The sequence below is a fragment of the Pelodiscus sinensis genome, chromosome 6 (genome assembly GCF_049634645.1).
Source record: "Pelodiscus sinensis isolate JC-2024 chromosome 6, ASM4963464v1, whole genome shotgun sequence".
Lineage (NCBI taxonomy): Eukaryota > Metazoa > Chordata > Testudines > Trionychidae > Pelodiscus > Pelodiscus sinensis.
In genome coordinates, this window is record NC_134716.1 from 26,782,595 (window position 1) to 26,802,500 (window position 19,906).

Consider the following 19,906-nt stretch of genomic DNA (forward strand, 5'->3'; position numbering starts at 1 on the left):
ACTGTTTTGTCACCAAAAGGCAGGTTTTGGCAACAAAATGTGACAGTGTAGACAAGGTCTTAGAGACTTAGTTCCTTTTGGAGTTCCTACTAAAGTAGGAGTAAGGGAGGGGGTGGGAAGCACAGCTGGGGTGGATTGGGGGTCGCGAGAATGACCAGGAGGAAGTGGGGGCAGGAAGCAGAGTTGGCGGGGGGGGCTGCAGTGGCGCTGGCTGGAGGAGATCAGGAAGAGGAACTGGACAGCGGGAAGCACAGCTGGTGGGGGTTGGGAGTGCAGCGGCGCTGGCCAGGAGGAAGGGGGGGCGGGAAGCAGAGCTGGGGAGGGTTCAGAGGGGCTGGCCAGGGAAGATCAGGAGGGGAAGTGAGGGAGAACTGGCCGGCCGGGAAGGGGAGGGTGAGCAAATTGGCCGGCGGGGAGCGGGACTGACCTGGGCACTTGCTGCCTGTCCCACGCAGGCTCCCGGCGACACATGAGCGAGAAGGAGGCTTCTCCTCCTCCTCTCACACAACCAACTGAGGGCTCCCAGCTGCAATCGCGGCCCTGCCTCCCAGGTGGGACTCCCAGCCACTATCCCCGCCCATGCCAAGCTTCTGTCTGGTGCGCAGCTGGAAAAATCAGAAAATACCGGACATTGTACATGTCCAGAATTTTCTGATTTTTTTTTATCGGACGAACGTATAGTACCAGACACCTGACAACCCTATTTGTCACACTGTCATTTGCATATCTCTGCCGATGCTTTTTGCACAAGAGGTTTTTGCACAAAAATAAGCAGTGTAGACAGGTCCCTTTTGCACAAAAAAACCTTTGTGTGCAAGATCCCTTATGCCTCAAAAAAGGAGGTATACAGAATCTTGCACAAAAGGGGGTTTAGTGACAAATGCTAAGGTGCTTCATTAGCATACTGTCTGCTGACAATACCTGCAGTGTAGACATAGCCTAATAGTAATCAAGGATGAACCTGGAAGAATGTCCAGGGAGAACAAATTTCCGTGCGCTTTAACCCATTGTTCAGCAAATTAGAGTTGAATTCCAGGTTTTCTGATTTGCAGAATACAGCCCTATCTTTTTTTCTCTTATGGATTTTCTATGTTGTGTGTCAGCTGCAATCTCTGTCTCGGTGCACAATATTCTGCCCCAAAAACATCCTTAATACGTAAATATGCACTTGACTTGGGCGGTGGATGGCAGATGATGTATTGCATTTGAATGCGGGAGGCATGTGTATCCCTGCGTTTGAATACATTTTACTGCACAATGTACATTTTACACAGAAGTCTGTCACAAAAGACTTGCTGCTCCAGACAGTAGCAGCATATGACTGCTCAGATCACCTCAGTTGTCTTTTCATAATTCATGTTGATACTCCTCATGCTACCACTGCTGTTCACTGTAAAGTATCTGCCTCTTCTGAAAAGATGAGATAATGGAATAATTTGGATCATTACATGCCAAAATGATGATAATCATTTCCCATCACAGTGAAAGATGCAGCTGCTGCTGCTGCTCTGACATACTAGAATCTTGGAGGAGATGTCTATGAAAAAGTCAGATAAAATCCATTATTATATCATCTCTAAGATAATGCAGGAGGAATATCAGAGTTCAGACATTTGAAAAGAATGGATTTATCCTTGCATTAGATTCTAGAAATATGTTTGTGAAAAGAAAAGCTCAGTACAAAGACAATGCCTTCACACGCATGATGACATGTTCTGTTTTCACGTACTGTAGCCATCTTGAGGTTGATTAAATAACTAGTGAAAAGGAGGAATAAAACTTTAATAAAACAATCTGGAGAGCTACTGCATGCAAATATGTCATTTCTCCCATTTGTTTCACTAGAGCTTTATTCCTTTTCTCTGTTTTCTTATTTAATGAACTCCAAGTTGGTTACATTAGATGCATACAACCATGTGGTGATCTGAATCCTGGCCTTCAGGGCACCTCCAAGATTCTCATGTAATACTGTGCTTTACGAGTGAATATCTCTAGATTGTAATCTTCTACAAACCTCTCTCTATATCTGCCTCCTTAAAGAAAAACAAATTAGTTCATAAACATATATATAAATAGCTAACAATCACACTCAAGTCATGTAGTGCATTTCCATAGACCCCCAATGTGCCAACAAGCTCAAGAGAAGTGGTTACTGGCACATCACTCTCAAGCGAATCTTTACCACTCTTTTTCCTCTAGATAGGTTAACAAGTTTCTTTGGGCATTTCTATACTTACAAGAAGATCAGTGCTCCAGAGGTCAATCTTCTGGTGTTTGATTTAGCAGGTTTAGTATAGACGCCTAAATGGAACGCTGAGGGCAGTTTCTGCGGTCGTCCAGTATTCCTTCTCCTGAAAGGAATAAGGAAAGCTGACAGGAATGTTTGCTACCATTGGCCTCCTGCAGCGTGGAAGCCACCAAGGCCTGGCTTAAGGTAAGCCGACTCCAGTTATGCAAAATGTGTAGCTGGAGTTGTATTGCTAAAGCCGACCTTCCTGGTCTAGTGTAGAAAGTGTATGAATTTTCCTCTGTTGTTCACTGTAAACCATCTGCCTCTTCTGAAGAGATGGGATAATGAAATAATTTAGCTCATCGGATCTTCTCAGTGTTAGCCTTTCATTAGAGTCTGAGGAGTTCTCTTGTTTCTTCTTTGTGCACCAATGATAAGAGATTAGTCAGGTGGGAAATGTCAATGTGTTGGAATTTTGTAGATTATTTGTAGATCCCTTTGATTACATCAATATGTGTCCTCCTAGTGTTTCTAGACTACATAAGATCTTGATTGTAGCTGATCTTCAATGGTATCCGTTTGGTCCCGACTATTAGAGGTGTGATTCCTCAGGCACACTCATTTGGAGTAAGAGATGGTAGAGCACAGATCTTTTTTGTGAATCTAAAACTTCCGCTTCCACTTTTGATTTTCTTTCATCCTCTGCATGGTTCCATTGTTATGAAATTTCAGCAAGTTATCAGTAATTGGTAAATTAAATCAGATTCTTCTTTCCATTAACAGCTGAGCTGGAGAACCCCCATTCTCATGGGGTTCCCTTCTGTAAACCACCAATGGTTTATAGAAATCACCCTCATTGTCAAAATCTTGTTTTAAGGTTCTTTACTTTCTATATCGACCTTTCCACAAGTCCATTTGGTTGGGGGTAATTTGGACTTGATGTCTTGTGATGAATATGGCAATCTTTGGAAAACTGGCTAAAATCTGTATTTGGAAATTTACTGCCCATTATCATTAAAGACTTTATCTAAAATTCCATGTCTGGAGAAGATTCTCTTCGTGCCAGCGATCAATGACTTACTCTTAGAACTGTGCAGTATATGAATTCCTGGATAAAGAGAATATTAATCTATAACTATTAAATAATCATTTGATTGTCAGATAAATAAATCTGTGCCTACCACTCACAAGGCATTTGTGGAACTGGATTCACTTGACTTTTCTGAATTTGGGATCTTTGTAAAATGTTTGTTTTTCTCGCCTTTGGGAAACACTCATAAATGTAACACATACTGTGTGGGTCCATGCTTTAATCCACACCATTCACATGACCCTCTGTACCAGTTTTTCCTTAGCAGTGGTTTTCATCGTGTATCATTCCACTCTTTGGTCTGAACTATTCTAAGAAATTGTTGGGTAAAAAGGTTAATTTAAAATTGTTGGGAACAAAATCATTATATTTTAAAGATCACTAAAAACATTTAGTCCAGAGAAACAAGAAATAGTAGGCCAGCTCTTATTAACAGTTTTTCTTACTTCCACCTCAGAGGAATGATTTTCATTATTTTAGTCCCGGGGATTCTTTTGCCTACTTCAGCAACACCATCATTGAAACTAAGGATGTTCAGAGGTGTAATTCACTAATTGTGTAGTTGATAAAACTTTTATTGGCTACATGATTAGTTGATAAGGAAAGGTGCTCAGTTCCAGCTCGCACCAGATCCAGGAACTACCCCTGCCACGTCTCTGCACCAGGTCCAGTAGCCACAAACAAGAGCTATTGTTGAAAAGCCTTCTCATAAAGGAGGACAATTACAGATAATAAGAATTTTAGATCCAAATAATTCCCATTATTTCTTTATTTATCAAAATGTAGCCACTGACTCCTCTCCAGTAATACCTGGTCTAACCAAGAGGTTGTTCATTGGAAAAATGTCAATATTTTAAGTTTTAACAGCATTTCCAAAATTATTACAAGACTTTTAAAATGTAATCCCTTGGTAGTCTCTTAGAATATGTCTACACTGCACACTTATTTTGAAATAACTAGCATAATTTCAAAATAACTTATTCCACGTCTACACAGCCGGCAGTTATTTTGAAATAATGTTGAAATATTGTCAAGCTGGAGGACTTCTTACTCTGACTCCTGTAACCCTCATTGTATGAGAAGTAAGGGAAGTTGGAGGAAGAGTGCAGTATTTCGAAATAAGTGCTGTGTAGATGCTCCCAATTTTGCAATAAGCTTTAATTCAAAATAAGTTATACAATTGATGTAGCTCAATCTGAATAGTTTATTTCAAGTTAAGCCCTACTGTGTAGAAGCACTCTTTCTCTCACCAGCCCATGTTCAAATTTTGGACAATTTTATTGGGTTGGTTTCTTCTTTGTCTTCGTACTTCTTAGCTGTTTGCAGTTGCCTACTTCCAAAGAAGGGCAGGATGAGTTGTGGAGTGCTTACTGTCTGAGTATGTCTACACTGCACAGCTATTTCCGGATACTTCTGGTCTACCCCAGGCCTACACAAGTCACCCATTATTTTGAAATATTTTCCGAAATAGTGGTGCGTTATTTCACCATCCTGGTAAACCTCATTGCATGAGGGATAAAGGGTGTCTCAAAATAGTGCATTATTTCAAAATTTGGCACTGTGTAGACATGCCAAATTTCAAAATAAGCTATTTAAAAATTAAATTGAAATAAGATATGCAAATTGCGTAGCACAAATTGTGTATCTTATTTCAAGTTTAGTGTACTGTGTAGACGCGCTTTATATTGTGCAACATAGGTTGGGTATGTGAAAAGTGTTCATTTAATAAGTTTTTAAATATTATTTTCCTTCTTATTTCCATGAAATTTTGAAAAATAACTCCTTTAAATGTATTTAGATCAGATCTGTTTGCTGTTACTTCTCATTGGCTCAACATCCATAGGATTGGCTTAAGTGACATGGTCAGATCCTAAATATGTAGTCTGTTTAATGAATATGCCACATTTCGAATTGCTTTTACTTTTCTTGTAGCAAGTAAACTCAGATAATCTTTTCAAGTTAGAGTTTAATATTTATTTTTGTGCAATTTATTTTCAGAGATATTTCTTTAATTTCATTACAGTGCAATAGAAAATGAAGGTCTGTTTTCAAAACGACACATTTCTGTTCTTTAACATAAATCTTTTTAAATTAAAGGTTTCATTGAAAGGATTTAGTTTCAGTAGCTGTTAATAACATTGATTCTTTATAATCAATTTTAGAAGGATGTTTTGATTTGTCTTCCTTAGTTGGGCATGTGAGTTCTATTAGCATTGCCAATAGTTAATTAATTCCCCATTAATATAAGTATTCTATACTTAAATAGCTTTTTACATTAGTAATTAGTTTAACAAGATCATTAGATTCCATGTTTTTTCCCCTTTCTCTTCCCCCTTCCTTCCCCCCTCACGGAGCATGTGCTGTGGCTGGCAGGTGGCAGCTGTGAGCTTCTAATCAGGGTTTGAAATCTACAAGCCTCTGCTCATTGGTTGAGCCTTAATCAGGGGGAGGGGCAATCAGGTAGACTAAGGCTTTATAAAGGAGTGAGTCCGCGACTAGGGAGCTTGCAAACAGGGGCTGTTAACAGGGAATTTGGAGAGGGAGTGGTAAGGGGATAAGATACACTCACCATTCCTTAACATATTTTCACTACACACCTTCCCTTTAAGGAGGCATTTAATAACAACCGAGGAATCTCTCAGAAGGAAGGTAGATATGGATGATGATAGGTCTGCTGTTGTTACCTACACAACATGTGCCATGTTTTTCTTCCTCCCAGAAGAAAGAAGGGATTTTATCTGCACTAAGTGCAAGCTGGTCACTATTTTGGAAGAAAAAATTAGAGGACTGGAGGCCCAAGTATTGACCCTACGTTTTATTAGAGAGGACGACGACTTCCTCAATAGAAGGCAGCATTTAATCCTGCAGGCACAGCAGGCTGAAGAGCCAGTCAGGGCAGTACAGGGCAAGGAAGAAAACTGGCAGCATGTAACCTCTAGAAGGAGAAGAAGGCCAACTCAGGTATCCCCTATTCCTGTAGAGGTAAGTAACCGCTTTAAGGCTCTCTCTGCAGGCACTGTGGTGGAGAATGCTTTGGCAGGGACATCTCAGGGAAGAAATCAGAAAGGAACGCCATCTACCAGAAGGCATGGGATGCGTAGTCCTAGGGAGATGGGGCTTCCACAACCACCACCCCCAAAAGAAGACGGGTGGTGGTGGTTGGGGACTCCCTCCTAAGAGGGACTGAGTCATCCATCTGCTGTCCAGACCTGCAATTTTGAGAAGTGTGCTGCTTACCGGGAGCTCGCATTCAGGATGTGACTGAGAGTCTTCTGAAAGTGATTAAACCTACGGATCGCTGACCCTTCCTGCTTCTCCATGTAGGAACTAACGATATGGCCAAAAATGACTTTGAGCGGGTCACAGCAGATTATGTAGTGCCGGGAAGAAGGATCAAGGAATTTGAAGCATAAGTGGTGTTCTCGTCTGGGTAGGGATCGTTGAATTGAGGAAGTAAATGCGTGGCTGCACAGGTGGTGTCAGAAAGAGGGCTTTGGTTTCTTTGACCATGGGACTCCGTTCCGGGCACGGGGATTGTTAGGAAGGGATGGGATCCTCCTAACCAAGAGAGGAAAGAACATCTTTGCAGGCAGGCTTGAAAACCTAGTAAGGAGTGCTTTAAACTAGATTTGTTGGAGGACTGATGACCAAAGCCCTGAGGTAAGTGAGGAATTTGGACACCGGGAAGAATCATAAGGAGGAATGAGCAACAAGGGAGGACCCCTGATTCAGATGGAGACGGTAGGGCGATCAATTGGTTATCTAAGGTGTTTGTACACAAATGCGAGAAGCATGGGAAACAAACAGGAAGAATTAGAAGCCCTGGCCCAGTCAAAGAACTATGATTTCATTGGAATAACAGAGACTTGGTGGGATGACTGTCATGGAAGGGTATAAATTGTTCAGGAAGAATGTGAGGGGAGGGAGGGAGAAAAGGAGGAGGAGTTGCATTGTATGTAAGAGAGCAGTATGATTGCTCAGAGCTCCAGTATATAGAGGGAGAAAATCCTGGTGAGAATCTGTGAGTTATGTTTAGAGGTGGAAGCAACAGGGGTGATGATGTGGTTGGTGTCTGCTATAGACTACCGGCTCACGTGGATGAGGTAGACGAGGCTTTCTTTGAACAGCTGAGAAAAGCTTCCAGATCTCAGGCGCTGGTTCTCATGGGCGACTTTCATCACCCTGACATCTGTTGGAAGACCAATAAAGTAGTACACAGACAATCCAGGAAGTTTTTGGAGAATGTTGGGGATAAATTCTTGGTACAAATGCTGAAGGAACCAACCAGGGCACCATGCATAGCTTGACCTGCTGCTCACAAACAGGGAGGAACGAGTAGGGGAAGTAGATGTGGGTGACAACCTGGAAAGCAGTGATCATGAAATGGTAGATTTTAGGATCCTGACCAAAGGAAGAAAGGAGAGTAGCAAAATACACACCCTGGACTTCAGAAGAGCAGACTTTGACTCCCTCAGAGAACTGATGGGCAGGATTCCCTAGGATGCTTACATGAAGGGGAAAGGAGTCCAGGAGAGCTGGTAGTATTTTAAAGAAGCCTTGTTAAAGGCACAGGAAGAAACCATCCCGATGCTCAGCAAGAAAAGAAAATATGGTAGGAGACCAGTTTGTCTTACTGGGGACATCCATGGTGAGCTTAAACACAAAAAGGAAGCTTACAAGAAGTGGAAACTTAGACAGATGCCTAGGGAGAAGTATAAATATATTGCTCGAGAATACAGGGGAGTTATCAGGAAGGCGGAAATGCAATTGGCATTGCAGCTGGCAAGGGATGTGAAGGGTAACAAAAAAGATTTCTAAAGGCATGTTAGCAATAAGAGGGTCATCAGAGAGGGTGTGGGGCCCTTACTGGATGAGGGAGGTAACCTAGTGACAGATGTTGTGGGAAAAGCTGAAGTACTCAATGCTTTCTTTGCCTCTGTCTTCACGGACAAGGTCACCTCCCAGACAAATGCACTAGGCAACGTGGTATGGGAAGGAGGTGGACAGCCCTTGGTGGGGAAAGAACGAGTTAGGAATTATTTAGAAAAGCTAAACATTCAAAAATCTATGGGCCCGGATTTAATGCATCCGAGGGTACTGAGGGAGTTGGCAAATGTCATTGTGGAGGCCTTTGGCCATTATCTTTGAAAACTCATGGAGATCAGGAGAGATCCTCGATGATTGGAAAAAGGCAAATGTAGTGCCCATCTTTTAAAAAGGGAAGAAGGACGATCCAGAAAACTACAGACCGGTGAGCCTTACCTCAGTCTCTGGAAAAATCATGGAGGGGATCCTCAAAGAATCCATTTTGAAGCACTTGGAAGAGAGGAAAGTGATCAGGAATAGTCAACATGGATTCACGAAGGGCAAGTTGTGCCTGACCAATCTGATTAGCTTATATGATGAGGTAAGTGGATCTTTGGATATGAGAAAGTCAATGGATGTGATATACCTTGACTTTAGCAAAGCTTTTGATACGGTCTCCCACAATATTCTTGCCAGCAAGTTAAGGGAATATGGATTGGATAAATGGACTGTAAGATGGATAGAAAGCTGGCTAGACTGTCAGGCCTAACGGGTAGTGATCAACAGGTTGTCAGGTTGGCAGTCGGTTTCTAGCAGAGTGCCCCAAGGATCTGTTCTTGGATTGGTTTTGTTCAACATCTTTATTAATGACCTGGATGAGGAAGTGGATTGCACCTTCAGCAAGTTTGCAGATGACTCTAAGCTAGGGAGAAAGGTAGATACTCTGGAGGTCAGGGATAGGCTCCAGAGTGACCTGGACAGATTACAGGATTGGGCCAAAAGAAATCTGATGAGGTTCAACAAGGACATGTGTGGAGTCCTGCACTTTGGACGGAAGAATGCAAAGCATTGTTACAGGCTGGGGACTGAATGGCTAAGAAGCAGTTCTGCAGAAAAGGACCTGGGGATTACAGTGGATGAGAAGCTGGTTATGAGTCAACAGAGTGCCCTTGTAGCCAAGAAGGCTAATGGCATATTGGGGTGCATTAGGGGAGCATTGCCAGCAGATCCAGATAAGTGATTATTCCCCTTTATTCGGCTCTGGTGAGGCCACATCTGGAATATGGCCCCCCACTATAGAAAGGATGTGTATGCACTGGAGAGGGTCCAGTGGAGGGCGACCAAAATGATTAGGGGGCTGGAGCGCATGACCTATGAGAACAGACTGAGGGATTTGGGTTTGTTTAGTCTGCAGAAGAGAAGAGTGGGGGGGATTTGATAGCAGCCTTCAGCTTCCTGAAGGGAGGTTCCAAAGAGGATGGAGAAAGGCTGTTCACAGTAGTGACAGATGGCAGAACAAGGAGCAATCGTTTCATGTTACAGTGGGAGAGGTCAGGGTTGGATATTAGAAAAAACTATTTCACTAGGAGGGTGACGAAGCACTGGAATAGATTACCTAGGGAGGTGGTGGAATCTCCATTCCTAGAGGTGTTTAAGTCTCGGCTTGACAAAGCCCTGGCTGGGTTCTTAGTTGAGATTGGTCCTGCCTTGGGCAGGGGGCTGGACTTGATGACCTCCTGAAGTCTCTTGCAGGTCTATGATTCTATGAAAAGAATTTTACCATTTATATGATATCTCTTACGCAGAAGTGGTATCTGGAGCTATACATCTAGCTAATATATTTGCATTTCACAAAGCTGTTTTCTATGTCAGTATTTAAGAAATAAAGAAAAAAGTTTAAAACATTTCCAACTATGCATGTTTTTGTAGAGACTTTTTTGAATGCAATTTTTAGAACAATTATTAAATTTATTTCAGTTTGAGAATTTTTTGTGTAGGTTCGCTCAGAACTTTTTCTCTAGAGGTGAAAACTTGAGTTTACATCAAGATTTAATGCTGAGTGTAGTTCAGTAACCCCGCATCCATTTTCACAGAAAGGTCTTTTGGTTTTGCATGATTTATTTTCTTGAGATAAGGATTATATTTGTACTAAACTGGTATCCTATATCAATTGATGTTTTGGTCTAGATAAGATACTTTTAGGGATTATAATTGTGGTTTTATGGCTAAAATGGGGTTAGCTTCCTAACTTTACTGGTTCTTGGGCACAGAAATCAGAAACCTCCTGCAATTTCATCCATCAACCAGAATATTTTAAAACATAACTAACTAAATAACTAACTAACATACACAGGTATTTTAATATTTTCAAATATCCTTCTAACTATAACTTACTTGTAGTTATATCTCAGTAAAGATGTCAACAAGTTTTCAATGTCCTAATATTTATCATAAATTAAAAGAATGTTAATAGTATTTTGCATCAATATAAGGTCAGGCCACCACAAAATTCAACGAATGAGTAATATTTTCAGATCTATTTCAACTTCCATCCTAAACAAAATCTGTATTACTTGTGTGACTTTCTAAGCACAAGGACATAATAATCTGCCCTATAATGGCCTCTCAAAATGACAGTGCCAAATGGCTTTGTGAAGGTCAAGTCTGATTTAAATTGTTGATGAATTAGGAGCTAATTCAGTATGATTGAATATTAATATGAAACAGTGGTATGTACTACCATTTAAAGCTTAATGAGCGCATTAATGAACTAGATAATTTTTTTTTCTTTGCTCCTCATGTTGATGTTTAAATCTACTAATCTATTGATAGTTTTAATAGTTACTTTTGACGTAAAAGTTTATGCTGGCTAACAGACAGTCATTCGCTGATTTGATTCTCAGCTCTATAACATGACACAAATGATGGTCTATCAAACTTGGTGTCATCAAACTGGAAAGACAGTTTTATACAAATCACTAATAAATTTAGAGGGGAAAAAAGCAATTAACATCTTATGAACTACACCCACTGAGATAAGCATTCCAATTAGAAATTTCATTATTTCCCCAGTCCGTTTTATGTTGAATACTGGGTTTTATTGCCAAATACCTCACAGCCAGATTGGAAACAAGCCACAACTGTCAAAATATAACAGCTCTGGCTATTTGAATCTGTTACATTGTGATGTTTCTCATGAAAATTTAACGAAGACAATGCATTCAAAGAGGTTCTGTGCATAAGGGGAATGGATGGAATTTAATTACCCTTATTAAAAATAAGAAAGGAAGGCTCTTTACATACTCCATCCTATTAGTATGCAAGATAGATTATCTTTGTTGTGCACTTGTGTATATGAAAAAGTGGCTCTGGAGTGTTCTTTATGAGCCAAGAAGGAACAGAAAGGTTATGAAAATGCATTAGAGAGCTTTCTGCATGGCACAAGTCAAATCTTGTCATTTACTCCCAAGGTAAAGGATTCGCATCTGAGAAATGATTATTAAGTTTAGATTTCTTTGATGGGAGCCTATAGCAAATGCTTGAGCACTGTAAGCATCTGACACTCGCTACTGATTGGTGGAGATATTGGCTCTGAAGAGAGATGGAAATTTGCAGAAGAATAGTGACTACTGTACCAGAGTAATATTTATATGTGCTTGTGTTTTCAGTGATTAAGTAGCCCTAGGGAGATAGCTGTCACTGGAGAATGTGAAAATTTGTCAGGTATTCAAGGAATAGCTAGAAGTGAGTTTTTCAGAAGGCTCTGAAAGCTTACTGAAACCGCTTAAAATGGCACCGTTTCTGTACAAAGAAAGTAATGTAGATGACATTGAACAATTCCTAATAAATTATTTTTGTCTTGTAAAAAACTGCATGTCAATAGCTGACAAGCAGGCATTTGATAATAAAGCATGTTCTATTTGGTGGTGATGGGGGACTTCAACTATCCAGATATATATTGGGAAAATAACACAGAGGGGCACAGACTATCCAGTAAGTTCTTGGACTACATTGGTGACACATTTTTATTTCAGAAGGTTGAAAAAGCTACCAGGGGGAGGGAAGCTGTTCTAGATTTGATTTTAACAAATAGGGAGGAACTGGTTGAGAATTTGAAAGTGGAAGGCAGCTTGGGTGAAAGTAATCATGAAATCATAGAGTTCGCAATTCTAAGCAAGGGTGGAAGGGAGAACAGCAAAATAGAGACATTGGATTTCAAGAAGGTGGATTTTAGTAAGCTCAGAGACCTGATAGGTAAGTTCCCATAGGAATCAAGACTGAGGGGAAAAACAACTGAGGAGAGTTGGCAGTTTTTCAAAGGGATATTGTTAATGGCCCAAAGGCAAGCTATTCCACTGCATAGGAAAGATGGAAAATATGGCAAAAGACCGCCTTGTGTTAACCACAAGACTTTGCATGATCTAAAAATAAAAAATGAGTCTCATAAAAAATGGAAATTAGGACAAATTACAAAGGATGAATATAGGCAAACAACACAGGAATACAAGGGCAAAATTAGAAAGGCAAAGACACAAAATGAGCTCAAACTAGCTACAGGAATAAAGGGAAACAAGACGACTTTTTATAAATACATTAGAAGCAAGAGGAAGACCAAGGACAGGGTAGGCCCATTGCTCAATGAGGAGGGAGAAACAGTAACAGAAAACTTGGAAATGGCAGAGATGCTTGCTGACTTCTTTGTTTCGGTCTTCACCGAGAAGTCTGATGAAGGAATGCCTAACATAGTGAATGCTAGTAGGAAGTGAGTAGGTTTAGAAGATAAAAAAAGAACAAGTTAAAAATCACTTAGAAAAGTTAGATGCCTGGAAGTCACCAGGGCCTGATGAAATGCATCCTAGAATACTCAAGGAGCTGATAGAGGAAGTATCTGAGCCTCTAGTTATCATATTTGGAAACTAATGGAGACAGGAGAGATTCCAGAAGACTGGAAAAATGTAAAGAACAACAACCCAGGAAAATACAGACTAGTTAGTTTAACTTCTGTTCCAGGGAAGATAATGGAGTAAGTGATTAAAAATCATCTGCAAACACTTGGAAGGTGGTAAGGTGATAGGTAACAGCCAGCATGGATTTGTAAAGAACAAATCATGTCAAACCAATCTGATAGATTCCTTTGATAGGATAAGGAGTGTCAAAGTTGACTCAGGACTCACAATTTTTGTAGATCACTCTGTTCTATTAGCAAAGTGCTTCGCTAATACAACCAGAAAAAGTGAGACACCATCCCCAACCGAAGCCATCTTATTATCAGATAAAAGGATTGAACAGACAAAAGATTGAAAAAGGGCGCGAATTGACAAAGTTACCTGGGGTCAGTCAAGTATCTCATTTCCTTATCAGCTCTCACCAATCTCCTGTTAATGTCTCACTATCACCCATAAGTGGAAAATTTGTCCTCTGCCTTAACATCCTTCTTCCTGCTTACATACAAATTTACCTTAACATCTCTCTTACTGCTAGAGGAACACACAACATTTCTTTAATTCATTTTACTTTTACAATATATTTTAGTCTACTTTCACACGAGTCTTGTGGATAAGGGAAAAGCGGTGGATATGGTATACCTAGAATTTAGTAAGGCATTTGATACGGTCTCGCATGATATTCTTATCAATGAACTAGGCAAATACAACTTAGATGGGGCTACCATAAGGTGGGTGCTTAACTTGCTGGATAACCATACTCAGAGGGTAGTTATTAATGGTTCAGAATCCTGCTGGAAAGATATAACAAGTGGGGTTCCACAGGGGTCTGTTTTGGGATTGGCTCTGTTCAATATCTTCATCAATGATTTAGATATTGGCATTGAAAGTATGCTTATTAAATTTGCAGATGATACCAAACTGGGAGGGGTTGCAACCACTTTAGAGGACAGGGCCATAATTCAAAATGATATGGACAAATTGGAGAAATGGTCTGAGGTAAACAAGATGAAGTTTAAAGACAAATGCAAAGTGCTCCACTTAGGAAGGAACAATCAGTTTCACACATACAGAACAGGAAGCAACTGTCTAGGAAGAAGTACGGCAGAAAGGGATCTGGGGGTTATAGTGGATCACAAGCTAAATATGAGTCAACAGTGTGATTCTGAAAAGCAAACATGATTCTGGGATGCATTAACAGGTGTATTGTGAGCAAGGCCCGAGAAGTCATTCTTCTGCTCTACTCTGCTCTGGTTAGGCCTCAGTTGGAGTATTGTGTCCAGTTCTGGGCACCGCATTTCAAGAAAGAAGCGGAGATATTGGAGAGGGTCCAGAGAAGAGCAACAAGAATGATTAAAGGTTTAGAGAACAAGACCTATAAAGGAAGGCTGAAAGAATTGGGCTTGTTTTGTTTGGAAAAGAGAAGATTGAGGGGGGACATGATAGCAGTTTTCGGGTATCTAAAAGGGTATCTTAGGGTATGTCTACACTACCCCGCTAGTTCGAACTAGCGGGGTAATGTAGGCATACCGCAATTGCAAATGAAGCCCGGGATTTGAATTTCCCGGGCTTCATTTGCATAAGCCGGGCGCCGCCATTTTTAAATCCCGGCTGGTTCGAACCCCGTGCCGCGTGTAGCTTCCTAGTTCGAACTACTGTTACTCCTCATTCCATGTTCGAAGCCTAGTTCGAACTACCTAGTTCGTGCCGCGTGTAGCCGCGCGGCACAGGGTTCGAACCAGCCGGGATTTAAAAATGGCGGCGCCCGGCTTATGCAAATGAAGCCCGGGAAATTCAAATCCCGGGCTTCATTTGCAATTGCAGTATGCCTACATTACCCTCCTATTTCGAAATAGGAGGGTAGTGTAGATATACCCATAAGGAGGAGGGAGAAAAATTGTTCATCTTGGCCTCTGAGGATAGAGCAAGAATCAATGGGCTTAAACTGCAGCAAGGGAGGTTTAGGTTGGACTTTAGGAAAAAGTTCCTAACTGTCAGCGTAGTTAAACACTGGAATAAATTGCCTAGGGAGGTTGTGTAATCTCCATCTGTGGAGATACTTAAGAGTAGGTTAGATAAATGTCTATCAGGGATGGTCTAGACAGTACTTGGTCCTGCCATGAGGGCAGGGGACTGGACTCGATGATCTCTCGAGGTCCCTTCCAGTCCTAGTATTCTATGATTCTATATAACAAGACTACGTCTAGACTGGCATGATTTTCCGGAAATGTATTATAATTAACAGGGCTCGACAATCTATGTAATCTACTCACCCGTGGCAAATAGATTACATCCCGGAAGAGCCGGGTTCGGGTGATCTGCACATGCGCAGAACGCCAAACAGCACAGCTGGCGAGTGGGGCTAATAATTAACATAGCCTGATTTGTCAGATATTCTCTGTCCCTACTATGTTTCCAGAGTTACCTCTCTTCAGATCTGTGTGGAGTCCTGGCCTCATTGAAGTTGAAAGGAGTTTTGTCATTGACTTCAGTAGCACCAGGGTTTGAACATAGGTTCTTACATACTTTCAAAACCATTACAGTTATTCTAAGAATCTATCCTAGCTGTAATACCTGAGCTCTCCATAAATATTTTAATATAGTCAGCCCCTCAACACCCTTCTGAGATAGGCTGCTGTGATCTCATAGGAATCATGATAGCACCTGAGGCTTTCTGCTATAGAACACCTTAGCCACCACTTCAATGCAAAGCAACTGGAGCTCTGCCTATGAGTCTAGCCCAGTATGGTGTATGAGTTTGTAATGTAACAAATACGAACTAGTGTTATAAAATCAAACTCTGTTTCCTTTTCAGAGGATCAAATTCCTCGTGGTTTTCCCACCATTGATATGGGCCCCCAGTTGAAGGTGGTTGAACGCACTCGCACAGCCACTATGTTATGTGCAGCCAGCGGCAATCCTGATCCTGAAATAACTTGGTTTAAAGACTTTTTACCCGTTGACACAAGCAACAACAACGGACGTATCAAACAATTACGATCAGGTAGGGTCTTGTTACTGTTTCCACTAACGCCCAGAGTTGTTCTCTCACACTCTTTTATTTTTAATTTATAGGTAAAATTTTCTCTTCCTCTTCTCTTCTCTGTGTTACTAAGTGTGTCGTCCATGTCTGTGATGTTGTCATAGCCTGTTCCAGAGTCCGTCTCTGTGTGTGTGTTTTGCAGCTTCTGTTCACTCCACATTGCTCACTGCTGTGACTGTATTTTTGATATTTTTTTCTTTACTGCTTTTCTGCAGTATTTGACGGATCCATTTTCTCCTCTTTCTTTCTTCTTTCTTTTTTTTTCCCACAAATTTATTTCAACATTGGACTTCATTCAGAACTTTCAAGGAGTACCAATGGTTATATTAATAAAAATCAAAACTTTCATATTTAGACACTAAAAATATTCAATAAAAGTGTGTTTTGTGCTGTCTTTTCAACATTTGAAGCCAACAAAGATTAGCCAGTTTGGACACATCTTTCCTCTCACTAATACATAAAACACAGTACTTTTTCCCCCATGCGTAACCATACCTTAAAAAATAGGGTGGGTGGATAAAAAAAGTCCTTGGGTAACCTATGAAAAAGAGCTTTTTGCTGGCTGAGCATTTTTCTAACACATTTAGCCACAGTAGTGTGCGCCCACGCTAAAGCTTTCTGATTCCTACATTGTCTGGATCTACAGAAGCCTGCTTTTGGTGTAGACTCCAGCTTTTGCTTCTCTCTCTTTGCCCGTTGCACTTCCCTAATAGTCCTTTCACCCCCCTCTTCACACCTTAGTTTATTATGTTGCTCTCTTTAGATTTAAAAACAAAAGAAAAAATACCTCTAAATTTATTAAGTTAAAAGCTTATCCCCAATAATTGAATGGGGAGATAATAAGCCTTTTGCCTTGGCAATTATAGTAATATTGGTGTAGAATCTAAGTTGTTTAATCACCTGTCTTCCCAGAATTATCAGCTTTTGACCTGTCCTGTGATGTTAAACCGTCTTGTTAACTGACTCTTTGCTTGTTGTCAGCAGAACTGTGTAAATTAACCTACTGTTAATGTAAATTAAGAATTAATTTTCACATGTGACATAGATTATTTAGTATATAAAGTTTTAACTGAAAACTTTGTGCCAAATTATAAGGAATATAATAATATTTTTATGCTGTCTTTCTTCTCTCCGTATTTAAATCTCCAGAATCTATTGGTAAGTGCTTAGTTCTGAAGCGCACTTCACCCCCACTAATTTCCATATTCAGAATATTATTATTATATTATTATGATTATTATTATTCTTAAAATGCATGGCATGCATTTTACTAACGGTCAGTGTAGTCACCAGATCTCCGTAGTGGCGCACACACACACCTCCACAGAAATGTTGTATCAATCATAGCTACACCTGTCTAGCAGAAACAGTACACAAGTATCACGTAGATAGAGTGCCGTGAATGCAGTAATCCAACCTAAACTACAGTGTTTGTTTCCAGATAGTCTTCAGTATATCTCCTCTCTATCTATATATATATATGGTGAATATATATATATATACACACACCCTTAAATAGAATAGCCAATATTTTCCTAAACTATGTATTAAATACATTATTGTAAAGTCTTTCTTTAAGGATGGGAGGCATATTCGATATATTTCTAACCCTATATAACCAAACACTTAAGAACTACTGAGATGCTTCTCTGAGAGTAGCAATGCTGCTTTTTGTGGCCTTTGCCCTTTGTGGTACAGTGCAACTTGCTTTTATAATCTAATAATACTATCTAATATATTCCTGTTTTAAAAGTATAGTATTTCAAGTTTTTAAGACCTTATTTAATTCTGTAAATCTAATTTGATTCTTCTTCCAAAGCCCTAGCCTCCTTCTTCTCGTACTAATGCTTCTTCTTTCTAATCTTATTTGCATTCATATTATCCACCCAGGTGGTACACCAATAAGAGGTAAGAGTGCTGAACTAACGTTCACAGAATGATCTTACTCATTCTTTCTGTCCTTTCATCCTTCTCATCTTTGTCCTGTTTAAAAAAACAACAACACAGAATTGTCCATCATCTTTATTTTTACCTTTTTTCTGTTTGGTTATGATCAGTGATTCTCATGTTGTGACCTTTATTTCCACTTCCCTTTTCCTTTCCCTTATTTAGTTTCTTCATTTTTGAAAAAGATAATTTAATTTGTGATATGCTTCAAAGAAAGCATATCCAGGTCTTTTGGCCATAGCCCAGTCACAGCTTACCATTTGTCCCTCTTTTTTTTTTTTTCCTTTTTTCTTCTTCGTTTTCTTTTTTCTTTTTTTTTTCTTTCTTTCTTTTTTTTTCTTTTTTTTGTTCAACTTGAACAAAAAAAAAGATCATTTTTTTTCTTCCTTAGCTGTTCTTGTTCTGGACCAAAGCCAAGGTGGTCTGGAGAACAGTAGCAGACATGCAGAAGACAACATGGAATATCTTCTTTTTGTCTTTATCTTTCAAAAAAGGTTTTTGGTTTTTTGTTCTCTGATTCTTTTTTTTTTCTTTTAACTTGATAAACTTGAAAATGGTTCTCCTCCCCTACAAAATTACAGCAATGCTTTTTTCCTTGATGGTTTTTTATGTTTTTGTGTTTTTCTTGGATTTATCCCATCTCTGGATTTTTGGATCTTCTGATCTGCAGGCTTTGGAAACGAAAGGTTAATGAGTCATTATTCTTGGTGGTGTATGGTATTGCTGGTTTTTGATACTTTGACAAAAATGTTCACTTCTTTTATAATTCTTGTTTTGTATTTTTCTTGGGTTTTGTGACACCACACTGCTAATCCCACTTGTGGATTTTGATGGGTGTCTTAGGGGGGGGCCCTCCCGAGGTCCTCAGCAGTGATTGGTTGGTTCTTCCTTGTTGGCCATGCTTTTAAACTTTTTTTTGTCTTCTAATTCAACTGCTCTTTGTTTTTCAGCAAACGTACTAAAGATTGTAAGTTGTGGCAAACCGTCTTTCTTTTCTTACCAATCTGCATGTCCTAAGGGAGTTTTATTTCTTTAAGAGAATATTTTGATAATTATGAATGACTAATGCAGTTTCTTATTTTTTAACACTTCAAGCAGCTTTTTTGTTCTTGCTGCATATTTTTGGCTTTCTTCAGCAGAAGACTTTCTTGAAACCAGTCTTGTCTTTTTTGAGAGTACCAAATTTTGCACTCCTTTTGTTACAAAAAATAAACAAACTCAAAAGATAGAACTACCCAACAACTTAATATATTTTATTTTATTTAAAAGCCATACTTCCTTGAAGCAGTCTCACCCATCTTCATTTTAATGGTCGAGGGGGAAAATAAGTATTGTTTAGAATGTGATTTTTTTTTTTTTGCCAAATGCAAATTGTTTCCTGTGCTAGCACTGATGATGTGAAAAAAATAATCTTTGTTTTTTTCATCGCATCATTTTCTGTCTGTGCACCTTAGCAAGAAAATGAACCGACGTTGAATGGACCTTCGCATACAGGGCTTTTCATATTGTAAAGCGGTGTATAATTATGGATCTAAAAAACTTCCTCTAACCGTCTCTTTGGCTATATATTTTATATTCATACAGGTGCCCTCCAAATCGAACTGAGCGAAGAGTCTGACCAAGGCAAATATGAGTGTGTTGCAACCAACAGTGCGGGTACACGCTATTCTGCCCCTGCCAATCTATATGTCAGAGGTAGGAATGACAAAACCCTGGCATCCGCTCTTCATGCAGGCTCGGGGGTGTTCACATGCTCTCAGGCCCTGGGCAATTAATATAGTAATAAACAAACTGCTCTGATAAAGTAACAGTAATAGCATATGTTTTAAAAATTTAGAGGACAGGGA

General features: G+C 39.9%; 1 protein-coding gene across 17 annotated transcripts in view; it reads left to right on the top strand.

The window, feature by feature from the left end:
* The window catches only part of PTPRD (protein tyrosine phosphatase receptor type D), a 1,779,541-nt gene that overhangs the window by 1,577,381 nt on the left and 182,254 nt on the right, over window positions 1-19,906 (top strand). For all 17 annotated transcript variants that reach the window (XM_075931585.1, XM_075931599.1, XM_075931586.1 and 14 more), the window contains 2 exons: window positions 15,885-16,073; window positions 19,644-19,754. In XM_075931585.1, coding sequence (XP_075787700.1) covers window positions 15,885-16,073; window positions 19,644-19,754 — 300 coding nt within the window. The remainder of the gene's footprint in view (window positions 1-15,884; window positions 16,074-19,643; window positions 19,755-19,906) is intronic.